At 64.5% G+C, this 16,197-nt stretch overlaps 2 protein-coding genes across 3 annotated transcripts in view; one reads left to right on the forward strand and one right to left on the reverse strand.

The window, feature by feature from the left end:
• Positions 1–1,337: 1,337 nt before the first annotated feature.
• NAA38 (N-alpha-acetyltransferase 38, NatC auxiliary subunit) lies at positions 1,338–4,891 on the reverse strand. The gene is made up of 3 exons (XM_066985103.1): positions 4,424–4,891; positions 2,215–2,385; positions 1,338–1,622 (listed from the first exon to the last, which is right to left on the reverse strand). The coding sequence occupies exons 1-3, from the start codon at positions 4,749–4,751 to the stop codon at positions 1,510–1,512; spliced, it is 612 nt and encodes a 203-aa protein (XP_066841204.1). The 5' UTR covers positions 4,752–4,891; the 3' UTR covers positions 1,338–1,509.
• Positions 4,892–10,019: 5,128 nt separating this feature from the next.
• CHD3 (chromodomain helicase DNA binding protein 3) overlaps positions 10,020–16,197 on the forward strand; it is a 47,014-nt gene continuing 40,836 nt past the window's right edge. The window contains exons 1-2 of one of the 2 annotated variants that reach the window (XM_066985099.1): positions 10,020–10,147; positions 10,795–11,033. In XM_066985099.1, the coding sequence (XP_066841200.1) occupies positions 10,802–11,033 (232 nt within the window). In that variant the 5' untranslated portion in view covers positions 10,020–10,147; positions 10,795–10,801. Of the gene's footprint in view, positions 10,148–10,756; positions 11,034–16,197 lie in introns of those variants that run through there. The other variant, XM_066985100.1, reaches the window with a different exon arrangement.

Consider the following 16,197-nt stretch of genomic DNA (forward strand, 5'->3'; position numbering starts at 1 on the left):
AACTCGCCCCGGGGGCCCCCCCCAAACCAGCCACCCCCTCACTACGGGTCCGGGCCAGGGGGGGCCCCAAGGGGGGGGGGCATTTGGCCCCCCCCGCCCCCTGGGGGGCTCAGGTCCACAAGGGGGGGTGTCCCCCCCAGGGCTCCCCCAAACCATGGTGCAAAGGGGGGGGGCGCCTGTGCAACCCCTCCCCAAAAGGTGGGGAGGGGCAGCGGGACCCCCCCCGTGGGGGGGGCAACTTGGGGTGCGCCCCTTCCCGAAGCCTCTTTTTTTTTTCCCCCTTTTTTTGTAAATGACCTTTTTCTGTCTCTTTTTTAATTTATACGCGAAGTGTGTGTGTGGGGGGGGCGCTTTATTTATTGGGGGGGGGGGTCGGGCCCGGGGTCCCCGGGGGGAGGGAGGTGTGTGAGTGTGGGGGAGGGGCTGTGTCTTTTTTGGAGGGGACGGACGGGGGGGCTGCAGCGACCCAGTGTCTTGACTGGGGGGGGTCCCATCACATGCGCCCCTCCCTCCCCCCCCCATGACCTGGGTGCCCCCCCCCCACCCCCCCCACCATGGTGCTGGGCCCTGCGGCCACCCCGGACCCCCCCCCCCCACCCCGTGTCCCCCCCCCCCCCATCCTCCCATCCCCCCCCCTTCCCTCCCCTGTCCCCCGTCCCCCCCCCCCCCCCCACGGCCCCGGTGTTTTATTGAGGGTCGGGGGGGGGGGGGGGGGGGGTGCCCCCCGCCTTGCCCCCCCCCGCGGCCACAGAAGCTATTTTGTACCTGAGATTAAATTAACTCGCACAGCCCGGCCGGCTCCGATTTGGGGGGGGGGGGGGGGGGGGGGGGGCTTTTGAGGGGGGTGTCAGGGGCTGGAGGGGGGCACCGGGGGGGGTTGGGAATTTTGGGGGGGTCACAAGGACTTGAGGGCACAACCTCGGGGGCTTTAAGGGGGCTGCGGGACTCCCCCCATGGTCAATTTGGGGGGGGGGGTCACACATGGGGGGAGCTATCAGATTTGGGAGGGGTCTTTCAGATTTGGGGGGTCTGTTTTTTCGGGGGGGGGGGCTGTTAGGTGATGGGGGAGGCGTCCCTGACACATGGGGGGGGTCACTCACACGTGGGGGGGGGGTCCAACAGACGTTGGGGGTCTCCATCATGGTCTGGGGGGTCCATTATATTTTGGGGGGGTCCGTCAGGTGTTGGGGGGGGGTCTGTCATTTGGGGGGTGTCCATGAAGTGCTGGGGGGTCCATCACTCCCGGGGGGGTCCGTCACTCCTGGGCGGGCCATCACTTCTGTGGGGGCGTCGGCACACTCCAGGGGGTCTTTCAATCCGGGGGGGGGGTCCGTCACTCCGGGGGGGGGCGTCGGTCACTCCTGGGGGCGTCCATCACTCTTGGGGGGGTCCAACACACTCTGGCTGGGTCCATCAGTTGCTGGGGGGGTCCGTCACTCTGGGGGGGGGTCCGTCACTCCGGGGGGTCTGTCACGCCGCAGGGGGGTCGCTCACACTCCGGGGGGGCCGCTAGGGGTAGAGGGCGGCGGCGGCCCCCTCGCGCTCCACCTCGATGGACACGATGTGGTGGCCGGGGACCATGGCCAGGCCCAGGACGCGGGGCTCGCTGCCGGGGAACGAGTCTGGGGGGGCACACAGAGCAGGGGGGGTCAGGGTGGGAGCGGTAACAGGACCCCCCCCCCCCCAAAAAAAAAAAAAAAATTAGTTAAAAATTAAAGGGATGGGAGCACAGCAGCAAGGAGACGGGGACCCTGTGGTGTGTGTGTGCCCCCAACCCAAAAAAAAAAAAAAACCCAAATATTTTTTTTGGGGGGGGTGAGGGGACAGGGTGCCAACACTACCACCCCCCCCCCCCCCATTAAAAAAATAATTAAAAAATAAAGATTAAAGGGAAGGGAGCACGGCAGCGAGGAGAAGGGGACCCCATCCCATGTGTGTGGACCCCCCCCCCCCCCCCCCCAGATAAAAACCCCCCAATTTTTTTTTTGGGGGGGGGGGGGTCGTCAGGGGACGGGGTGCCAACACTACCACCCGCCCCCCCCCCCCGAATGAAAAAATTAATTAAAAATTAAAACTTAACAGGAGCGCAGCAGCCAGGAGAGGGCGACCCGTGGCGCATGCACGTGGGACACCCCCCACCCCCCCCCCGATGTAACCCCTCCCCAATATTTTTTTTTTGGGGGGGGGGGGGTGGTGGTGCCCCCTCCCCCTCACCGGAGGCCTTGAGGAACTCCTGCGCGGAGCCGAGGATGACGTTGGCGTCGCGGTCGGTGCAGAGGAAGGCGCCCACCAGCGTGCGCCCGTCCGACATGCGGATGCGCAGGCTGCGGTTCAGCAGCGCCTCCAGGCGCCGCCGCGCCCGCGGGTGGCCCCCCCGGGGGCCTGCTGGGGGGAGCGGGGGGGGGGGGGGGGGTGAGGGCCCTATGGGCACCTATAGGGCCCTATGCGTGCTTATGGGTCCCCTATGGGTGCCTATGGGTCCCTATGGATGCCCTATAGGTCCCTGTGGGTGCCTATGGGTCCCTACAGGTACCTATGGGCCCCTATGGGTGGCTATGGGTCTCCTATGGGCGCCTATGGGTGTCTGTGGGAGTTCTATGGGTGCCCTATAGGTCCCTGTGGGTACCTGTGGGTCTCTGTGGATGCCCTATGGGTCCTTACAGGTACCTATGGGCGCCTATGCATCCCTGTGGGTGCCCTATGGGTCCCTTATGGGTCCCTATGGATCCCTATGCATCCCCTATGGGTGCCCTATGGGCATCTATAGGTCCCTATGGGGGCCCTATGGGTGCCTAAGGGTGCCCTATAGGTCCCTGTGGGTGCCTATGGGCGCCTATGGGTCCCCTATGGGTGCCCTATGCATCCCCTATAGGTCCTTATGGGTCCCCTGTGGGCACCTATGGTGCCCTATAGGTCCCTATGGGTGCCCGGACGGCCCGCAGTCCCCACAGCCCCCCCCCTTAGCCCCCCTATGGATCCCAGAGTTGCCCGTAGCCCCCCAGGATCACCCATAGCCCCCTATAGATCCCACAGACCCCCCCCCATGGATCCCAGGATCGCCCGCAGCCCCCCATGGATCGATCCCACAGCCCCTCCCCCCCCCCCCAAACCCTCCCCTATGGATCCCAGAGATGCCTATAGCCCCCCATGGATCCCAGGACCACCTATAGCCCCCCCCATGGATCCCAGGATCACCCATAGCCCCCCCATGGATCCCACAGCCCCCCACAGCCCCCTTATTGATCCCAGGACCGCCTATAGCACCCCCATACCCCCTGTAGCTCCCAGGACCACCTATAGCCCCCCCATACCACCCCACAGCCCAGCCCCCGCAGCTCCTATGGGCTCTATAGCCCTCCTGTGCCCCCCTGCACCGCCCTGGTCCCCCCGCAGCCCCCCTATAGCCCCCCGGTCCCTTATGGCTCCCTGAGCCCCTATAGCCCCCCTGAGCCCCTTAAGATCCTCAGTCCCCTATAGCCCCCCAAGCCCCTATGGCCCCTCAAGCGCCTATAGCCCCCGGTTCATATAGCCCCCCATGTCCCCTATACCCCCCCAGTCCCCTATAGTTCCCTGGTCCCTGAGAGCTCCCTGAGCCCCCATAATTCCCGGACCCTTACAGCCCCCTCATCCCCTATACCTTCCCCAGTCCCCTATGGCTCCCGCCCCCTATACCCTCCCCCATCCCCTATAGCTCCTCAGTTCCCTATACCTCCCCGCTCCCCTACAGCCTCCCTGTCCCATATAGACTCCATGTCCCCTATAGCCCCCCAAGACCCAATAGATCCCTGGTCCCCTATAGATCCCCTGGACCCCTATAGCCCCCCTGGCCCTCTATAGACCCCTGGTTCCCTATAGCCCCCGGTCCCCTAGAGACCCCATGTCCCCTATAGATCCCCTGGTCCCCTATAGTTCCCCAGCCTCCTATAGACCCCCGGTCCCCTATAAGCTCCCCGGTCCCCCATGGCCCCCCGGCTCCCTATACCCCTGCAGTCCCCTATACCTCCCCAGCCCCCTATAGACCCCCGTCTCTACAGACCCCCAGTCCCCTATAGAGCCCCCGGTCCCCTACAGGTCCCTATAGCACCCATGTCCCCTGTAGCCCCCTGGCCCCCTATAGACGCCATGTCTCCTATACCTCCCCGATCCCCTATAGACACTCGGTCCCTTTAGACCCCATGTCCCCTATGGCCCCCCAGTCCCATATAACTCTTTGCGCCCCTATAGACCCCCAGTTCCCTATACCTCCCCCAGTCCCCTATAAGTCCCGCTGTTCCCTATAGACCCCTGGTCCCCTATAGATCCGTATAGCCCCCATGTCCCCTATAGATTCCCGGTCCCCTATAGGTCCCTATAGCCCCCATGTCCCCCATAGACCCCCCCCCCATGTCCCCTATAGCCCCCCATGCCCCCTCCCCCCGCTCACCGCCGGGCCCCGCCCCCTCCCGCCGCAGCCGTTCTCCCCCGCCGGTTCCGCCATGGCGCCGACGCTTCCCGGCAGCCCCCGCGCGGCGCCGCCGCCGGCGGCTACAGCAGACCCGGGGGGCGGGGACTACAACTCCCAGCATGCCCCGCGCGGCGCGGCTTCCGGCTTCCGCCGCGCCGTCGCCATGGCAGCGCGGCGCTGGGGGCGGGGCTTGGCGTAACGGCAGCGGAGAGGCGCTTTTTGGCGGCGTTGCCACGGAGACAACGCTTTCCGGCGGCGTTGCTACGGAGGGCGGCGGCGTTGCTACGGAGGGCGGCGGCGTTGCCATGGCGGCGGAGCGGCAGCCCCGTTACTTCACGGCGCGGGATGTAGCGCTGGCGGCCCAGGGCGGGCGGCTCTGGGTCAGCGCCCTCGGCCGCGTCTACGACCTGGGGCCGCTGCTGCGGGAGCACCGCGGTACGAGGGGGGCACCGGGACCACCCCCCCGCCATTTTGGGGGGGTTCCCGGGACCCCCCCCCGCCATTTTGGGGGGTTCCGGTAAGGCGGGGGGCAGGGGGGCCGGAGGTGATCGCCCCACCCCCCCAGGTGACATCAGCCTGCGGCCCCTCCTTGAGGCTGCTGGGAGTGACGTCAGCCACTGGTTCGACCCCCAGACCGGTGATGTGAGTGGGGGTCCCGGTATTTGGGGGCGGGGGGTGTCCCCAGTATGGGGGAGGGGGTCCCTAGTATGGGGGGGGGGGGCGTCCCAGTATGGAGGGGGGTCCCCAGGATGAAGGGAGGGGTCCCCAGTATGGGGGAGGGGGTCCCAGTGTGCGTGGGGGGTCCCCAGTATTGGGGGGTCCCATTATGGGGGAGGGGTTCTCAGTATGGGGGGTGTCCCCAGTATGGGGGAGGGGGTCCCCATTATGGGGTAGGAGGTCCTAGTGTGTGTGGGGGGTCCCAGTATGGGATGGGGGGGTCCTACGGGAGGGGATCCCAGTATGGGATTGCGATGGGTTCCAGTATGAGGGAGGGGGATCCCAGTGTGGGATGGGGGCGTCCTGGGTCTGGGGGGGGCATCCCAGTGGGGAGGGGGGGGGCAGTGTGGGATGGGGGGGTCCTGGGGGATGGGGGGGGGATTGTCTTTCTGGAGGGGAGGGGTCCCAGACGCGGGGGGGGTCCCAGGTCTGGGGGATCCCAGTATGGATGGGGGCAATCAGGTTTGGGGGTCCCAGTATATGGGGGGTCCCAGTATGGGGGGGGAGCATCCTGGGGCTGGGGGTTCTGGGGGGAGGATCTCAGTGTGGGGGGGTCCCAGGTCTGGGGGGGGGGTGTCTCAGATCTAGGGGGGTTCCCAGTATGGGGGGTGATCGATTTTGGGGGGTCCCAGTATGGGGGGCGTTCTGGGGCTGGGGGGCCTCCTATACCTGGAGGGGGGTCTCAGTGTGGGATGGGGGGGTCCTGGGGGTTGGGGGGGGATTGTCTCTCGGGGGGGGGCTCCCACTATGGGGGAGGGCTTCTGGTGTGGGTCGGGGGGGGGGTCACATGGTGTGGGGGGGTCGCACGGTGCGGGGGGGCCCCAGTCACCGACATGTCCCCCCCGCAGCCCCTGACCCGCGTGGACCCCCAGACCGGCTGCATCTCCTACCGCCTCCCAGGGGGGCCCTGGCCGGGGTCCCCCCCACAATGCCGCGCTCGGACTGGGCCCCCCTCGCGGGGGGGCGCTGCCGTGGTGGCGGGACCCCCGGCGGGTGGTGGGGCTCCTCTCGGCCGCCCCCGCCTGCTGCGGCTCCACAACACGCTCACAGGGCACCAGCAGCTCCTCGAGGTGGGGGGGGCGCGGGGGGGCCGGGGGGTCCTGCTGTCACGTTTGGGGGGGGGGCACCCCAAGGGTTGGCCCCGGTGTGGTTTTGGGGGGCTGGGGGGTTTGGGGGAGGGGGGCTGGGAGGGGGGTAGTGGGGGGGGTTGGGGGCCCGAAGTTTGTCCCGGACCCTTTTTGGGGGTCCCCAGGGTTGAGGGGGGGGGGTTGGGGGACCCCCAAGTTTGGCCCCAGCCCCTTTTTGGGGTCCCTGCTGCCCCCCGGGGGGGATTGGGGTTTTAGGGCCCCCCCGTATTTGCCCCCTTCCCCTCTCTGTACATCCCTGCCCCTCCCCGGGGGGCTCCGTCCACCTTTGGGGTCCCCCCTTTTATTTTGGGGGGGGTCCCCTCACCCCACGCCCCCCCCAGGTGTGCGGGGAGGAGGCGGTGGAGGCGGCGCAGGAGCGGGCGCTGCCCTGGAACGCGCACGGGGGGGGGGGCTACGCCTGGCGCTGCGGGGGGGGCCCCCCTGCGCCCCCTGACGCTGGAGCAGAACGGGGTCCCCGACGACACCCCCGAGCTGCTCGGCCTCGGCCTCGACCCCGCAGCCTTCGTCCCCAGCGTGCTGCTCCTCTTCAGCGACGACTTGAAAGAGCTCTAGAGCTGGTACGGCACCCCGAAACCGCCCCGGGGAGACCCCGGCCCCAAATCCCACCCCAAAACCGCCCCGGGAGCCCCCCAACCCCAAAACCCCCCGGGGAGCCCCGGACCCAAATCCCACCCCAAAAGCGCCCGGGGAGCCCCCCAACCCCAAACCCCCCCGGGGAGCCCCCGGACCCAAATCCCACCCCAAAAGCGCCCGGGGAGCCCCCCAACCCCGAAACCGCCCCGGGGAGACCCCGGCCCCAAATCCCACCCCGAAACCGCCCCGGGAGCCCCCCCAACCCCGAAACCGCCCGGGGAGCCCCCCAACCCCGAAACCGCCCCGGGGAGACCCCGGCCCCAAATCCCACCCCAAAACCACCCCGGGGAGCCCCCCAACCCCGAAACCGCCCCGGGAGCCCCCCAACCCCGAAACCGCCCCGGGGAGACCCCGGCCCCAAATCCCACCCCAAAAGCGCCCCGGGGAGCCCCCCAACCCCAAAACCGCCCCGGGAGCCCCCAGCCCCAAATCTAACCCCAAAAGTGCCCCAGGGAGCCCCCCAGCCCCAAAAGCACCCCGGGGAGCCCCATCCCCAAATCCCGTCCCAAGAGCGCCCCTGGGAGCCCCCCAGCACCAAAAGCGCCCCTGGGAGCCCCCCAACCCCGAAACCGCCCCGGGGAGCCCCAAGCCCCAAATCCTGCCCCAAAACTGCCCCTGGGAGCTCCCAGCCCCAAATCTCGCCCCCAAAAGTGCCCCTGGGAGCCCCCAACCCCAAAAGTGCCCCTGGGAGACCCCCCAGCCCCAAAACCAACCCGGGGAGCCCCAAATCCCACCCCAAAAGTGCCCCGGGGAGCCCCCGACCCCAAATCCCACCCCAAAACTGCTGGGACACCCCCCCCCCCAACCCCAAAATTGCCATTAGGACCTCCTCCCCCACCCAAATCCCACCCCAAAACTGCCCCTGGGGACCCCTCAACCCCAAAACTGCCACGGGACCCCCCCAACCCCAAATCACATCCCAAAACCACTGCTTGGACCCCCCCAAAATCCCCCCCAAAACTGCTCCTGGGAGCCCCCCAACCCCAAATTCAACCCCAAAACCACTGCTCGGACCCCCCCCCAATCCCAGCCCCCACCCTAAAACTGCCCCTTTTGATCCCCACCCCACCCCAGGACCCTCCCACCCCAAAACCAGCCCCTGGACCCCCGGACCCCCCCACCCCAAAAGCGTCCCCGTTTCTTCTTTTTCCAGCCCCCCAGGGACGCCGGATCCCCCCTGCCTCCCCCCAAGCATTGCCCCGGGAGCTGGGCGCGTTTTGAGGCCAATAAAGGCGATTTTGGTGAAAAACGTCTGCCGCCGAGTCGGGGGTTGGGGGAGCCCCCCCCCCCCAAATCCAGCCCTAAAACGGGGGGGGGGGCAGTGAGGGGGGCCGCCGGCTTCCGCTCCGTCCGTCCCACGGAACGGGGGCAGGAACGTGAAAAATAGTCAAAACGGGCCGAAACTCCCCAAAACGGGTGGGGGGGGGGGCGAAGAAGCCCCGCTGGGCGTTTTTGGGGGGCAAAAAGCAGCAAAACGCCCCAAAAATGGAGCGGCGCTGCCCGGGGTGTTCCGCACCGCGAGGTCAGCGCGGGGGGCCGGCGTTTGGGGCTTTTTGGGGCGTTTTAGGGCGTTTGGGAATTGTGATTTTTCGTTACGCCCTCCCCGCAGGGCAGCGGGGCCGTTGCCTGCCCCCAAACTCGCCAATTTTGGTGTTTTCGGAGGATTTCGGTGGAGGGCTGAGGGAGATGGGCCCTGAGCGCTCACAGGGCAGCGGGGAACTGGATCGTCGCTAACGAGATTTGGGGGAAAAAAGGAGGAAAAAAGGCAAAAGCAAGGCCAGACGCTCCTCAGCCCTGCGCGGCCCCGGTGCTTTGTCAATTCTTTGGGGGAAAAAACAGCGAAAAAAGGAAAATTGAAAGCCGGGGCCGGGCCGCGGTGCAGCGCCTGGCGGACAGGGTCGCAGCACTCTGCAGTTTTGGGGCTTTTTCTCCGTTTTTCACCGTTTTTGGTGGCGTTCCTGGCGGTGCCACCTGGGGCCTGACCCTGCCACCCCGGCTGGCTCCCGGGGCGGCGTTTTGGGGCAAAAAGGCCAAAAAAAAGAATCCTGGGAGAACCGAAGTGCTGCCAACGCCGCGGGCAGCTCAGGCCGGGCCCCGATCCCGCTCGCGGCCCCGCTTTGGGTGGATTTGCTGCTTTTTAGGATGTTTGCGGAGCAGGGGAGCGTTTCGGGCCCCGGGGGCGGATTTTCGTCCCCCGCTGCGACACCAAAGTCGCCGTTTTTCACCCCAATTTCCACACGGGTCTTCCCGGGGTCGGGAGCGTCGCGGAAACAATTTTCGAGGCCGTTTTCGTTTTTTTTTAAAGATTTTTTAAATTTCTTTCGAGGCCGTTTCTTTCCCTTTTTTTTGGATTTTTTTATGTAAGTTTTTTTTTTTTATCCCTTTCCGTGCATTTTTTTCCTCTTTTTTTTTTTTGTTCTTCTGCCCTGCAGCCTAAAGAAAGTAAGAAAAAAAAAACACAAAAAAAACCACCATAAAACCACTCCCTGCCGAAGTATTTAAAAGTAGGGAAGGGAGGGGTGAAAAAAAAAAGCACTATTTTCTTTTTTTATTATTTTTTTTTTGGGCGGGGGGGAGTGTTTTCAGCCCCCCCTCCCCGTTTTGGGTAGCCGAAACGGGGGAAAACGGGCAAAAAAAAGGCGGCTCGACTAGTATGGAACTAGTTAACCTTTAACAATTTATGCTGATGTCACACTGAGCATGAGTACTGATTAATCCGCGCCCCCCCCCGGCCGAAATATTTTTTATTGGGGGGGGGGGAAGTATAGGAGAAAGGAGGGGAAAAAAAAAAAAAAAGGCAATAATTTCCCGCAGCCATCTTTGTTTTCGGCAGAAATCTTCCTCTTTCGGGGCCCCCCTGCCCCCCCCCCCCGGAGCGCCGGGAATCCACGAATATCGCGCGCCGAAAGCCGGGGAGCCGCGGGGCTGAGGGGCACCAAAACCACGCGAACGAGCCCCAAAAAAGAGAGAGAGAAAAAAAAAAAAAAAAAGGCGATTTCTTACGAATCGCTTCGCCCAAAGCGCGGGGGGGGCGGGGGGGGAAGAATCCCCGAAAAGAAAAAAAAAGAGAAAAAAGAACAGGGGGGGGATTTTTTTTTTGCCTCGTTTTTTTTTTTTTTTTTTTTCCTCGAGGCTTTTTAAATTTTTTATTATTGTTTTTTTATATTTTTTCTGAAATTTCCCTTTTTTTTAAGCCTTCAGGAAGGTGTGTGGGGGAGTGTGCGTGTGGGGGGGGACAAAAAAAAACCAACAAAAACCCCAAAATCGAGGCAGTTTTGGGGGGGGTTGCGTTTTTTCCCCCTGGGGAGGGAGGGGGGGCGTTTTTTTTGAGGGGGGGGCTCTTTTTTTTTTTTTTTTTTAATTTTCGCTCTTTTTTCATCGTTTTTTCCTGGTCGTGAGGGGGGGGGGTGTGTGTCGGGGGGGGGGGCCGGTTTTAAAAATAAATTTCGGGGCGGCCATTTTCATTCCGCGCTCCCGTGGAAAATTATTATCGCGGGTGGCCCCCTCCGAGGCGGTCATTTTTGTGATTTTTTAACCTTTTTCGAGCCTTTTTTTGCGCCTTTTCGCCGCTTTCCCTCCCCCCTCCCCTCCCTCACGGCGAGGCCTGAGGAGAGGCAGGGGGGTTAAGCGCGGGGGGGCGCCACTTTTGGGGCAGTTTTCCCTCAGTTTTAACGTTTTTTTTTGTTTTTTTTTGTTTTTTTCTTGGGGGGGGGGGCTCCGCGGGTTTCACCTCAGCGCCGCGCGGGGCGGGGGGAGCGGGGAGCGCGCGGAGGGTCCCCCCCCCCCCCCCCCTCCTCCTCCCGCCTCCCGCCTCCCTCCTCACAGCCTCCCGCTCCCTCCCTGCCCCCCCAGCACCACCATGGCTTCCCCTCTGAGGGAGGACGAGGAAGAGGAGGAGGAGATGGCGGTGTCCGAGGCGGACGGCGACGAGGACGACGACGACGAGGACGACGACGACGACGACGCCGCCGCCGCCGCCGCCGCCCGCGGCCCCGCCGACATCTTCCTGCCGCCCGCCGCCGCCGCCCCGCCGCCCCCCGCGCCCGCCTCGCCCGCGCCCGCCGCCGCTGAGGCGACTGCGGCGCCGCCAGGTAAGCGGCCCCCCCCCGCCCCCCCCCCCGTCCCCATCCCCGTTCCCGCCTCGCCGCTTCCCGCCGAGGCCTTCCCGCCAACGGGGCCGTGAGGGGACGGGGACGGAGGGGGGGGGTAACGGGGGGGGGGGTGGGGGGGGCCGCGCTGTTTGTAAACAAGCCGCCCGACGGCCGCGCTGCCCGCCGCGGGGGGGGCGGTCACTAAGAGCCCCCCCCCCCCGTTAAGGTCCCCCCCACACCCTCCCCTTTCCGGGAGCGGGAGGGGGGCGGTCACCAGGCCGCCCCCTTCGGTGTCACCCCCCCCCTTCAATGCCCCCCCTCAGTGTCGCCCCCCCCCAGTGTCCCCCCCTTCAGTGTCCCCCCCTTCAGTGTCCCCCCTTTTCAATGCCCCCCCCCTTTTGAATGTCCCCCCCTTTCAGTGTCCCCCCTTCAGTGTCCCCCCTCCCTGGAAATTGGGGGGGGGGGCGCTTTCAAGCCCCCTCCCCATCCATTTCCCCCCCCTCCATCCCTGAAGGGGGCGGTCACCAGCCACTTAGGTTCCCCCCCCAACTTGTCTGTGAGGGCTGGGGGCTTTATGCAGCCCCCCCCCGCCAAATTGTGAGGGGGGCACTTTGCAGCCCCCTCCCATCCATTTTTACCCCCCCCTCCCACCGAATCGTGAGGGGGGGGCACTTTGCAGGTCCCTCCCCATCCATTCCCCCCCTTGCCCTGAAGCATGAGGGGGGGGCAGTTTACAGGCCCCCTCCCATCCATTTTTACCTCCCCCCATCCTGCACCGTGAGGGGGGGTCGCTTTGCAGCCCCCTCCCCATCCATTTTTACCCCCCCCCCCACCCTGGACCATGGGGGGGGCAGTTTGACCCCCCCCCACTTAAATTCCCCCCCCTCCAGCCCTAAAGCCTGAGGGGGGGCGGTTTGCAGCCCCCCCCTCAAGTCACCGCCTCATGTCTGTGCCGGGGGGGGGGCACACAGATGCTTGGCCTTCATCCCCTCACACCCCCCCCATCATCCTCAGCCTGAGGGGCCGTAACGCCCCCTCCCGCCCTGTGTGTGTGGGGGGGGGATTTATAACGCCCCCCCCAAATTTAACTCCCCCCCCCCCCCCCGTGGTGGGCTCTGTGTGAGGGGGGGCTCAGCCTTCATCCCCCCACACCCTCCTCCTCCTCCTCCTCCTCAGCATCCCCCGCACTCTGTTCCGTGTCCCCCCCCCTCCAAAACCGTGCCCCCAGCCATGTGCCCCCCCCATTTGGCCTTCATCCCCCCCCTCCTCCTCCTCGTGCCCCTTTGGGAGGGGGCAGTGAGGGGGGGCCGCGACCCCCCCCCCAGACGTGGCCGTGGGGCCGGCGTCGCGCCGGGTTGCGCCGTTGGGCGCCCGTCGCTTTGCCCCGTTTTCTCTCGTTTTTACCTCAGTTTTTCTCCCTTTACCTCATTTTCTCTCGCTTCACCTCACCCCCTGTCGCTCTGCCTCATCTCTTTTCTCGTTTTGACTCATTTTCGCCCGATTTTACCTCATTTTCGCCCACCTCCTCGTCTCGTTTCGCTCCTTCCACGCCACTTCCCGGCCTCCTCGGCCGGGGGGGGCCCTGGCCACCGACCCCCCCCCCCCTCCCCGCGCCCCCTCGCAGCTCCGTCCCCTCCCGCGTGGGCATCCGAAAACGGGCAAAAACACGGAAAAAGCCGATTTTGAGTGGCAAACGCCCCGGTTTCCGCCGCGGGGACGCCCTGCGGGTCCCTCGGGGCCTGAATTTGCCGCCGCGGGGTCAGTTTGGGGCTGGCGGCGCCGTTTCCGACGGTTTTCCCTGAGCCGCTGACCTAAAATCGGGCCGTTTGTGTGGAAATCGCTCGCTTTCCTTCCGCCCGTTTTGGTTTTGGCTTCGCTTTTCTCGGGTTTTACCTCACGCTTGGGGGGGGGGGGGAAGGCATCTTTTAGCCCAAAGCGGCCCAAACGGGTTGGATTAAAAAGAGCCGCTTCGGGGCTCTTTTTCCTCATTTTACAACAAACGCCCCCGTTTCAGAAATGGGTGAATTTGGGGTTTGGTACCTCATCGCCTCCAGAAACGCTCAGAAATGGGCGAGTTAAGATTTAAAAGCCCCTTCTTTTTTTTTTTCCAGAAGCACTCAGAAATGGGTAACCCTGGTTTTCAGAAGCCCTCCGTTGCCCAAAACGCTCGGAAACGGGCAAATTTTCTCGGCCTCCCTGGGAAGGCGCCGCTTCTCCTCCGCGGCCTCCTTTGGGCTCATTTCTCCGCTTTTTGGGCAAACCCCGTCGTTATTCTTTCTCGGCGGACGCCCCACGTGCAGCTGCCCGGGCGCCCCCGGAGCAGCCCCCCGAACGCCCGTTTTTTAACTTTTCTCTCCCCAGGGGACCGTAAAACGCGTTTCTCTTCGTTTTTTGAACTTTTCCTGCCCCGGGGCGGCGGTAACCCGTCATTTTTTGTAACCTTTCTCTCCCCAGAGCAGCAGAATCACACTTTTTTAACGTTTCTCCCCGGAGCGGCGGGAGGCCGGCGTCCGCCTGTCCGGCCCCGACGGGCGCTCGCCTGAGGCTCCGCGGATTTGAGGTGAAACGGGCGCTTTTCACAACTTTCCCGGCAGCCTCGCGGGGACGTCCCAGAGGCTGGTTTTTTTTTTCCTGTTTTTCCCCCATTTTTGCTGTTTCCAACCCATTTCAGCCGAGAACAATGCCTGGGGGGGGGGGGGGGGGGTGGACCGAGCACCGAAAGCGGCTCGGGTGGGGGGGGGGTGAGTGCTTACAAACGGCTCCAAAGAAGCAAAAGCGACGGTTTTCAAAAAAAAATATCAAAATTTGGGCAAAAAGAAGCGAGTCGGCTCTCCCACGAAGTTGGGGGGGGGTCGGTCTGAGGGAGGAAAAGGGTGAACCCCCCCCCCCCCAAAAAAAACAGAGCTTTTCCGCTACGGGAAAACCACGCTTCGCTCATCTCCCCTTCCGGGCCATTGTTCGCCCCTCGCTTTGGGTGGTTTTCTCCCGTTTTGGAGAACCGGCGGCCTCCTCCTTTGTTCACCCCCCCCCCCCCCCCCCCCTGCCTCTTTTGGGCAGCGCCTTCCCTTTTCCCCCAGCCCCGTTTTCGGCCCTTTTTGGGGCTCTTTCACCTCGTGTTTTCTTTTTTTTTTTTTTTTGGCTAAAATCGCCCTTTTTCGCCCCGTTTCCTCCTTGGGGGGGGGGGGCTTTGTGTCTCAAGGTGCCGGGGGGGGGGGGGGGAAGCGTCACGTGTGTGGAAAATTCTCGTTGATCGCCTGCCAACGCGCCCGGCGGGCTGCGCATGCCCGCCCCTATCGCGACCGATGTTTAGGGGGGTGGGGGGGGGGCACAAAAATTTAAAAAAAAAAAAAACACCAAAAAATCCCCCCCCGCCCCCCGAAAATAGAATAAAAAATAAAAATATGGCAGGATGCGGCCCCGGCCTGGCGAGCGGCTGCGCCCCGGGGGCAGCACCCAAAGGTGACGGCGGGGGGGGCAGATGGATGGGGGGGGTGTGACATACGAATGGGGGGGGGGCAGTGGAAAATGGGGAGAAATGGGGAGAAAAAAGGGGAAGCCGGGGGCGTGGATCCCCCAGCCGCGTGGCAAGGGAAAAGAAGCAGAAAAAAAAACACGTTTTTTGGGTGGTTTTTGGTTTATCTTTTTGGCACGCGCCAGGCGGGGGGGGCATTGTTTTGGTTCCCAACCCCCCCGCCCCCCCCCCGGGCTCGCCGGCGGCGCTCTGGCCGCGCGCGGTGCCAGGGGATTAGGCGGGAGCGTGACCCCGGCGGCGGCACCGCGCTGCGGCCAGCGCCCGCGCCAGGACCCCCCCGCGGCCCCCCCACGGCCTCGCCGACCTCCGCCGGCCTCCGGCCTCTGATTTACCCAGGGGGGGTCCCCAATTGACCCCCCCCGGCCCGGCCTCGCTGGCCTCTGGCCTCCTCCAGGCGCTGATTTACCCGGGGGGGTCCCCAGTTGACCCCCCAGCCCAGCCTCTCCAGCCTCCGATTTACCCAGGGGGGGTCCCTAGTTGACCCCCCCCAGCTCGGCCTCGCTGGCCTCTGGCCTCCTCCGGGCACTGATTTACCCGGGGGGGTCCCAAATTGACCTCCCCCGGCACGGCCTCGCCGGCCTCCGGCCTCCAATTTACCCGGGGGGGGGGGTCCCAAATTGACCCCCCCCAGCCTGTCCTCGCTGGCCTCCGCCAGCCTCCAGCCTCCGATTTACCCGGAGGGGTCCCCAGTTGACCCCCCCCCAGCCTCTTTTGGGGTACCCGGAGCCTCGGGGGGGGGGGGGGGTTGAGCTCGGCCGCTGTTTTGGGGACAAAAAGGGGAAAATGCGCCGCGGGACGGAGCGGTTGGGAAACCCGTCGCCGGCGGGAGGTGTTGTGCAAAGCGTTCGTTGCGTTTTGGGGTGAAAGCCGGGGGAAATGGGGCTGGCTGCGGTTGGAAACGGCGGGGTTGGTTTCGCGCCCGTTTTTTGGGGCTGAAACCCGTCATTGGGGCGTTTCCGGGAGGATTTCGGGGTGCGGCTCCCCCCCGAGGCCACATCCCCCCCCATTCCATCCCTTTTTGGGGCCGCTAACGATGCTGGATTCGGGCAAAAATCCCCCAAATCCCCTCTCCCCAAATAGGGAGGCCGTTGCATTTCCCCCTGACCGCCCCCCCCAGAAATCACTCCAGATAACCCCAAATCCTGCAATTTTCACCCCAAAACCGGCCGGGCTCCAGCAAAGCCCCAGAATACCCCATAAATGGTGTTTTTTGTTGTTGTCTGGGACTTGGTGCCCTCCGGTGCCGTAAATAAAAGCGAAAAACCCTCGGAAAGCCGTTTTCCAGGCTTTCCGCAAGCACATGGCCGCACCGCTCTCCAAAAGCCGCTTTTTCGCCCCAATTTACGCAGGGCTGGGATGGAGGCAGGTGACCAGTGTTTGCTGGGCGAAACCCACGGGGTTTCGGCCTCTTTTTGGGGTAAAAAAGCCAAAAAGCCTTCCAGGTTTCCAAGAAATGGGGGAAATGCTCCCAAAATGATGTTTCTGGTGCTTTTTTACCCTTTTTTTGCGTGCCAGCAGCGGAGGAGACCCCGGCTGCGGCCGCTTGGTTTTATTTTTGCGAGTTTTGTCCCCAAAAAGTTGGGGTTTGGTGCTTTTTACTCCCCTCGGCTTCCCTGCCCCAAAGGTGCCGTG

Source organism: Anser cygnoides, chromosome 31 (assembly GCF_040182565.1).
Source record: "Anser cygnoides isolate HZ-2024a breed goose chromosome 31, Taihu_goose_T2T_genome, whole genome shotgun sequence".
Classification (NCBI taxonomy): domain Eukaryota; kingdom Metazoa; phylum Chordata; class Aves; order Anseriformes; family Anatidae; genus Anser; species Anser cygnoides.